Source organism: Arachis duranensis, chromosome 7 (genome assembly GCF_000817695.3).
Source record: "Arachis duranensis cultivar V14167 chromosome 7, aradu.V14167.gnm2.J7QH, whole genome shotgun sequence".
Lineage (NCBI taxonomy): Eukaryota > Viridiplantae > Streptophyta > Magnoliopsida > Fabales > Fabaceae > Arachis > Arachis duranensis.
Genome location: NC_029778.3, coordinates 22,635,013 through 22,644,069, shown reverse-complemented (window position 1 = coordinate 22,644,069; position 9,057 = coordinate 22,635,013). Strand labels below are relative to the sequence as shown.

At 34.0% G+C, this 9,057-nt stretch overlaps 1 protein-coding gene across 1 annotated transcript; it reads right to left on the bottom strand.

Moving 5' to 3' along the window:
* Window positions 1-6: 6 nt before the first annotated feature.
* On the bottom strand, window positions 7-2,907 carry LOC107458333 (uncharacterized). Its single transcript, XM_016076544.3, has 4 exons — window positions 2,529-2,907; window positions 1,828-2,039; window positions 1,075-1,345; window positions 7-292 (listed from the first exon to the last, which is right to left on the bottom strand). The coding sequence occupies exons 1-4, from the start codon at window positions 2,790-2,792 to the stop codon at window positions 8-10; spliced, it is 1,032 nt and encodes a 343-aa protein (XP_015932030.1). The 5' UTR covers window positions 2,793-2,907; the 3' UTR covers window position 7.
* Window positions 2,908-9,057: the final 6,150 nt, after the last annotated feature.

The window sequence follows — 9,057 nt, the reverse complement described above, 5'->3', positions numbered from 1 at the left end:
GCAATACTCATATAAGTAATTGTGTTTTGAGAATGACTTCATTGAGTTTGTCTCCTAACGGAAACATGTGCCCTGCACCTGGCAATTCATGGTAGTGAATCCATGGAATGTTTTGAGCAAGATAGCGTTGTAGCATAGCAGGAACAAGCTGATCATCTTCACCTTGCCATAGATGAACCTGGCCTTCATTCTTTGGAAATGGGTTATCAATCTTGAGGGGATCGAAGTCCCAAGCTCCAAATCCAATGATCATGTCACGGCAAATGGATTCAGATTCACCTTGTTGCACCGCCTGTGACGATAACAACAACGTACATCACATCTTGTTAACAAACAAATGGCTTTCTCTTAGATATATTCAAATTTATCTTTTAGGTTAACTTTTTAGAACATCTAATCTCCATAGATTTTTTTTTTCTCTTTTAATCGGGGAGGGGATGAGAGTGAAACACATACTTTCAAACTGAAATAAAATGTAAAAGATTTAACCATTAAGATATGGATTCATTCTGTACCATATTAAACTTAATACTACCTTTTGAATAAATAATTTAAGAGTGGGTAGTCTCTCGAAGTTTATTTTACAAGATATTTTATTTTACTAATAACTTTTTAAGGTATATTTCGTTCAAATTACAAATAATTTTCTTTAAACATTTTTTAAGCTACTAAAAACTTGTTTGGGTAGACTTTTCTAAAAAGATTTTTTCTCCTAAATTATCCTTTTTGAAAGAATTTTTTAAACATATGTTTTTCTTTTTATTAAGACTTATGTTACGATATAATATTAATTTTCTTTTCTATAAACTGAAAATTGTAAGTTTTTAAAATGATTTTTTATTGCCTTTTTCTAGGATATAATAATAATAATAATAAATCTTCAAATTCTCTTTAACTAGTTAGAACATCGATCCCATTTAAAAGAATAAAAAATAATAGTAGAAATATAATGTGTGATGAGATCTGGTGTGAAAGGTGTGGCATATCACTATACTTGGGTATGGGAAAAAGATTGCAATATTATATTTATTTGCTAAACATGGAGAAATAGAGTTAAATAATTGAAATACTTACCTGATTTTCTCGACCTTTTGAAAAATTAGAAGAGCGAATTATGGATAAATCTTGTTGTGAGAAAATAGCAGGATTGTATTCCACAACACTTGATGTTGGAAACCACTTCTGAGTGATCCACCAATATGTTAGCGATGGTAAGTAATGAGCAACTCCAACAGCCCATTGGTCTTGTGCAGGTTGCTTGTAGTAAGCCTTTGTAAACAAGTTAGAAGGGAAAGCATTCCACCAGTAGTTGGTAACTGGGGTCAATAGTGTTGCTCCAGCAAGTCTGTGCAAGTGTGTAGCATTTATATATTCTTGTCATAAAGGAGCAAACACTTATATTCAAATTAATTGTATTAAATGTTGTAAATAATAATGTGTGCTACAATTGATATAAATATTAAGTATAAGTATATGATCTAGCTAGGTGTATGAAAAGTTAAGCTTACATTTATCTAATCGTTGTAGAAATATAAATTTTTAGACTGGCTTTCTAAAAGGTTAATGAGATAGTAAGTGACTTTTAATAAAATCAGTTATCAAAATAATTAAAATTTTATAATAGAAATATCAAATATGTCATAGTCAAATAATCAAATAATTTTATAGCACTGTAATCAAAATTATATATTTATATGATGATTAATTATTGACTGATTTTTAATTCATATACAACATTGTTATTTTAATATAGCAAACTTATTTGATTATTTTAAAAAGGTTAAAGAAACAAATCAAACTAATTGGTGGACAAAATATTTTGTTTACCTGTGAGGGATGTACTTGAGGACACCCCAAACAGCCTGCCCTCCCATGGAATATCCAAAAACATAAAACTTGGGTCCAAGTCCCAGCTTATCTGCAAGCTCTTCAACATCAAAAGCCAAACTTTTGGGTGTTCGGATTGGATCCGGATCACTCTCCCCATACCCTGGTCTATCAAAAGACACTATATATGCTCCCAGTTCCTCTAGAAGACCCTAGTCATCATTATCATCAATTATTGTTATTTAGCGAGGCTTTACAAAATCTAGAATCAATCCAAGTAAATTCAATTACTTGTCAAAATGGTCAAATCAAAAGCTTCTTAAAGCCTTTGTTTGGGAACAAAACATTTTTATAAAATTTTGAGGATATTAAAATATGATTATTAAAAATAATACTAGTAATAAAAAAACTTAAGAATGTAATTTTAAACAAGAAATATATGTCTTTCTTAAAAATTAAAAGTTTAAGAATGCTTTATAAAATATTTACTAAGTAAATATTTTTTTTTAAAAAGTCTCCGGAGACGCGAATTCAAACACAAGTAAATTATCTCTGTATTGAGGCTGGTCTTGGTGGTTTGAATGGTTGTTGTTTGAAATGGGAGAACTTTACATGAAAAAACATAAGAAAAAGGGAAAAAAATTAATTCCAACCCTTTCTACTGTATGAAAAAAAAAAGCATATGAATTAAAGGAGAATACCGAAGGAAGATTCACTGTAATCACAGTATCATGTCTGGTAGAAGCAAAGCCGTGTAAGAAGACGATCTTGTTCTTGGCTAATTCTCTAGGAACACCATGTTCCTTGTATGCCAAATGCCTCCCATCTCTAAGCCTTATTCTTGGTGCTGTGGTGGGCGGACCACCCGGTGAACCGCATGTTCTTGGGGGAGGCGGCTGGATCGCCCTGTATGCCAACGCTATCAAGGCAACCAATAAGAAAATCAATGTTCTTTTTTGTTGCATTATTGTTTTGGGAACAAAAGGGATCACAAATGAGTGACTCTTGTATGCTCTAGTCAATGATCTTAAATAATAAGATATTTTGTTTTTGGTGACTCAACGATCTTAAATATTAGTTATTGTAATGAAAAATTCACCTATGGAAATTAAAATAATATTTTCTTGTACCTTCTGTTCAAAAGTATACCAGTAGCGTCAGACACAATATACAAATCAATATTTTTTTTATTATGGAGTTTCAACATTGGTAGGTCATCAATACAGGGTAAGAAAAAAATGGTTGCAAGAACCGAACCGACATCAATCGGTCAAATAACGGGTTCAATGATTTAATTGAGATCGAATCATAATTAAACTGATTTATTTAAATATACAATAAAATTATTAAAAAATTAATATATAATTTCAGAAATCCAAATCAATAAGAATGGTAGAGATCCTCAAACTAAGAATCATACAATTCTAATACAAAACAAAATTCAATTCAGTTACAAATTTGTAAACCTGCTGAATATAAGAGATCCAAAGCATATCATCATATTAATTTTTGAAATTCTAATCAATAAATCAGGAACGTGATTCTGAATTAAACTGAAAACACATTAGCAACAAAGACTAAATTGAATCCAATTCCAAACTAAGAATTCAAATTAAATTGAATTCATAATCACATCAGCATTCAACAAATCAAACAAATAATCCAATTCCAAACTCAGCTCTGAATCTTAAAAATTAATTGAAAAAAAAAAAAGATGAACCCAAAATTTAATTTAAGAGTAACTGAAGAACCCACGGCGTCCATATAGGGGGAGTCAGGGAAGAACGACAAGGTTAGAGGCGAGGAGCTTACCATGGACGATGTCGAAGAAGCAAGGAGCGGCATCACTCGCGACGGAGAACGAAGAGGCGAGCAGAGAGGTGATTTGGGCGGCGAGCCGGCGACAGAGACGAAGCAAATGGAACCGTGAAGTAGCAAGGAGAGGGCCGCGGGTGAGATGACCGACGCTGGTTGCGTCAACGACGGCGACAACGATCACTGAAGCATTGAAGATTGAAGAATACCTCAATAAAATTTTTGAAAATAAAACTCCACGAAGCACTGAAGCAAGCAGTGGCTAGTGAGGGAGGAGCCGAGGTGAGCAACAGCGAGGTGAGCAGAGGCCGGAGAGCGCAGAGGCGAGCCGACAAGATGATCGACGTGCGACAGTGAGGTGGGCGACGCGAGCGACGGCGATGTCTCCGAACAGAGATTCCACGCCGAGGAGAAGAGGGCGACTGGCAGATGGTGGTGGGGGCTGCTCTAGTCTCTGATTGGGTCCGTTTAGGTTTGGTTTGTGAATTCACTGGAGATGAGAGGGTTTTTTTGTTTTTTTATTGCAAAAAGCCGGAAATCTTTAAAAAACCGGCAGGTTCTATCGGTTTATTACCGGTTCGACCTTTCTTTTACCGGTTTTTTCAGGTGGTTTTCTGCTTCAACCAAACCAACCAAAAACCGGTTCAAGGTTAATTCGTCCGGTCGGTTCGATTTTCAGAAAAAGGTAAATACTATAATAGATATATAAATAGATAGATATTTGTTTTATCATTCCCATTTCCCAATTCCCATTATCCCATTAACGTGAAAATAAAATAAAATGAGTTTTTATTCTTTTGTTTTGGGCCTTCAAAAGATTAGTGATTTAGTGCGTAAAGCAAGTAGTGGTTATTCCGGCTTGTGATGGAGGCCATAGCCCAAAAGCAAGTGTAAAGAGGGCACGGGCTCCACGCACACTCTCCCTATAAATTCCGAACTAGTGTGTTTGTTCCCCATTGCTGTGAAAAGAAGAGATCGGAAGCCCTGGTTCGTTCCATCTTTTTAATCAAAGGAATCACAGTTGAGGGCCAAGACAACCTCGTACTCTCTCTCTCTCTCTACTGTGTTCCTTTGGTTAACCAGATGTACTGAATCATCATCATCTTTATTCATCGGCTTTTCGGAACCCTAACATGAAGAATTGAAGGTTATGTTCCAATCATTCTTATTATATGCTCGTAGTATGCATTTGAGAACATTTAGAAATTGATTGTGAATTAGGTTTTAGAGGAAAGAAAATATTTTTAATGTTAAATTTTAAATTTTTTACACTTCTAATCTTTCCTTTGGTTTTGATCCCTAAAAAATGTCAGCTCGAAAACAACCGAATCGAGGAGTAAGATTGTGGTCCTCGGATAAAACAGAGGTTGTTGGCCGAAGAGATCGAGTTTGAGGATGTGGCGCCAGTGGCGGACAGGGTTAGTGGTGGAACTGGAATCTGACGAACAGGGTTTTGGACTTTTGGTTTTAGGAACTACCAGATTTTAGATGGATCACCGGTGGTCCAGAACCAGACAGGACCATAATATACAACGTGTACATTATAATACTATTTCCTTTCATTATCAAATATCAAGTACCAATCTCGTGATAATAATGAAAACTTAAAAGTTAAAATGGGGTCAACGTCATTTGGTAAATGTTATCAATTGCATGTTTAATAGGATTTGAATTTAATTTTGATGTAAAATGTTTTTGATATAGTGGTAAAACCATAGTTGTCAGAACCGAACCGGTGATCGAACCGATGAGGTTACTGAGTTATTGGGTCATTGGTTCAATTGGTGAGTCATTGGTTGAACCGGTTAACTCGGTATAATTAAATAATTATATAAAATTTAATTATTTGACTAGTTTAACTAAATATCATCTAACAATTTTCAACTATCAACTTTATATGAAGACAAAAAATAAAATAATATTTTAAAAAAATAAATTGTGATTAATTAAATTTTTTGTTTATCTTTTTAATTTGTATATATTTAATAAAATTTATAGTTAAATAAAATGTAATTAATTTAAAAATGAGTGACTTTGAAATTAAAATAAATAGAATATAAGTGAAAAGAAAATATACTATATGTATAATATTAATTGATGAGAAATATTTTAGCTTGGTGGTAGAAACATGCTTGTTTTATGGTGGAGGAAGGGGTTCGAACCCCATTGGAAGCATTTTGGAAAATTTTTCTGACACTTGGCAGCGCTGGATTTAGAGCATGGTGGAGTTACATATCGTTGATCCATTGTAGATTTCCCTTCAACGTTGATCGAGCAGCCCAAATCGGTCCGGTTTTTGCCGAATTTGACCGATTTTTACCGGTTCACACCGGGTTTGACCAGTTTATACCGATTCTCTACCTTACACGGTCCAAATACTGGACCGGACTGACATAGAATCCGATTTACTGATTTTTTGGTCGAACCGGCCGATCCGGTCCGGTTCTGACAACTATAGGTAAAACCTAATTCAAAAGCAATTAATTGGCTTTATGCGTTATAGTTTAATACTGTATTACCATTCAATGAAAATGATTGACAAAAGTGTAATTCACCTCACCTATAAAGGTAGGATATTTTATCTTCTATAATATACACACTGAATACATAATACCCACTTAAGCATTTGAATACTTTTTGTAGGTACACTTTTACATTCATTATTTAATACTTTTACATTCATTTATATTTTATCTTCTATAATATACACACTGAATACATAATACCCACTTAAGCATTTGAATACTTTTTGTAGGTACACTTTTACATTCATTATTTAATACTTTTACATTCATTATTTAATAACTCAAGTACTCTTAATCTCATTTTATTTAACCTATTCTAATATTATTTAGTTTTTATATCCATTAAATTAAGGGTTAAGTACAATTTTGGTTCTTAACATAGAGATTCCAGTTTTTTTTTTCCGCTACACAATGGTCTCAAAAATTTTAGCTTATTTTAAAATCGTCATTTTTACCAAATTTTAAATTTTTATTCCAAAAATATCCCTAACTAAAAAAAACAAAACATTGAATAATGGAGAAAGGGAAAGGGAAGAGAGGATAGAAGAAGGGAAGGGAAGGTGGGGAAGGGAAGGGGAAGGGCCGCTATTGTTGCTCTTCTTCCCTTCGCGCTAACCCCAGAGCTGCTGTGACCTTCTCCCCTCCTTCTCTTCTTCCCTGTCTTGGATTTTCTCGAACCAGAGCTCACTCCGACGAGGAGCTATCACAACACTCCAGTTGTCCACTAGCGGTAAGGCATCTACGGCCTTTGGTGGCGAGGAATCTGAAGTAGGCAGTTGGTCCGAGACTGATGCGGCGTTGGCGGCAAGGGAGGCGGAACAGGCAGACGATGGCGGCGACGGCAATTGCAGAGTCTTGAGGGTGGATTTGGACTATGTGCCGCAGACAACTTGATCCCATGGAGAACCTGTTCCACGCTTTTGATTCCATTGAAGAAGAAGACGACGCTGTTTCACTTCTATTTCTTCTGGTTTTGTTTCTGATTTCATTGAAGAAGAAGAAGAAGAAGAATGTTTTCTGTTTTCTATTTTCATAATTCAAGTTATCATTTTGCTTTCAATTTCTGTTTTCGGTTTGATTATGGATTAGTTTAGCCGAATGTTAATTTTCTATGAGTGGATTTTAGGAAATGGTTATTGCTGTTGATTTGATTATGTTTATGGTTTGATTCTGGATTGCTTCTGCTTCTCATTCTGCTTTTGTTGTTGCTCTGAAGGACGATTTTGAAACTAAGTTAAATCTTCGAGACCATTTTGTAGCGAAAAAAAGGCCAGGGACGAAATAAATTTTCGGTCTTTACGTTAGGGACCAAAATCGTACTTAACCCTTAAATTAACATAACAAATCCTAATCACACACTTTATTAAACAAATTTAACCTAAACCTTAACCAAATGCTAAAGTCATAAATTTAATATGTAAAAAATAAAATCATACCAACAATAAATCTGATGATAGTGGTTGGAGGGTCTCTCTAATGTGGTGGTGATAGAGGCGGCAGTGACGGCGACGTGAATGACAACCACGACAAAGGATGCAGCGGGAATAGCAGCAGCAACAGCAGAACGACGACGTGCGCGGCGGCTTCGGTGGGTACTCTAGGTGGTGGCAACGTTGACAACGAGGTCCCGACAAGCTCCCGGCATGGCGATGGTGACAGTTCGACGGCGAGGGAGAGAGAAGATAAGAGAGAGAGAGAGAGAGAGAGAGAGAGAGAGAGTTCGGACAGGTGAGGGAGAAGGGTTCCGCGTGTGAATTTTAACCCAATTTTATCGTCGGATTTTTCAGACAGTAAATAACCAAAATGATGCGTAAAATCATTATACCGGCAGAATATACCGACGGTAAATCCGACAGTAATATTGGTACCGTTGAGTTATATTTTTGCGCCAATAATTACCATCGACTTTAGCGATAGAAAATCTCTTTCGACGATAATCTTTTATGGTGACGAATTTCTCCTCCTTTTTGTTAGAAAATTCGACAATAAATCTGCCGGTACAAGTCGAAACTAAACCTAATAATAACTCGACGGTATTCAATATTTTTTTTTTTTGTAATGTATGAGAGCATAAAAAGTATTATAAAATATTTTATCAAACTAGAAATGTCAAAATTATTGGACAATGTTTGGTTACTAGCGTCTTCCCATTAGTGCAATGACAAAATTATTAGGTAAGTTAGTGTTCTTCAAGACACAAATATAGAAAGAGTTACACATATAAAAGATGTACACATTGTTTACTATATTTGATGATGATATACATGATATACCAAATTAAAACAAATGTCAATTTTATTCTTTCATTACTTCACTACTACCACTAGTATTATTGCTTTTCACTACACTACTACTAATTTCTCAACCCAAATTAGTGAAATTACTACCATCAACGATTCTAATTTAATAATTAATTTAACAATTATTAAAAAAAATTGGTGACATGAAGAGAAAAAGAGACAGGCAAAGACAAAAATAGAGACAGTGGTAGGAGCACGAAAGGTGGAGCATAACAAGAGGGGGGTTAAGAGACATTAGGGTTAGAGTAAAACTTGATTTGCTAAAATTTTATAAAGAGATGTTTGTGAAACTATTTATTTTGTGTTTAGTAAATAAAAAAAATATGTACTTGTGTTTGTAATTTTTAAAAGATAAGAATGTTTTTGAAAACGTTTAAGATAGAATTTTTTAAAAATAACTTATATTTATCAAAATTAAAAAGTCTAATATAATTCTATCCATTAATTAATTTTTAAATTTAAGTCTTATATTTATATTTTATTATAATATAAAGACTATTTTATCAACCATAATTGTTGTTGTTTATATTTTTAAAAAATTATTTTTTATTTAATTTATCAAATATAGATACTACAACTTTTAAAAAGTT

Coding starts and splice junctions, on each gene's coding strand:
- LOC107458333 (XM_016076544.3), bottom strand. CDS start 2,792: ATGCAACAAAAAAGAACATTGATTTTCTTATTGGTTGCCTTGATAGCG. Junction 2,040..2,528: donor TTACAGTGAATCTTCCTTCG/GTATTCTCCTTT, acceptor AATGATGACTAG/GGTCTTCTAGAGGAACTGGG. Junction 1,346..1,827: donor CTCAAGTACATCCCTCACAG/GTAAACAAAATA, acceptor ACACTTGCACAG/ACTTGCTGGAGCAACACTAT.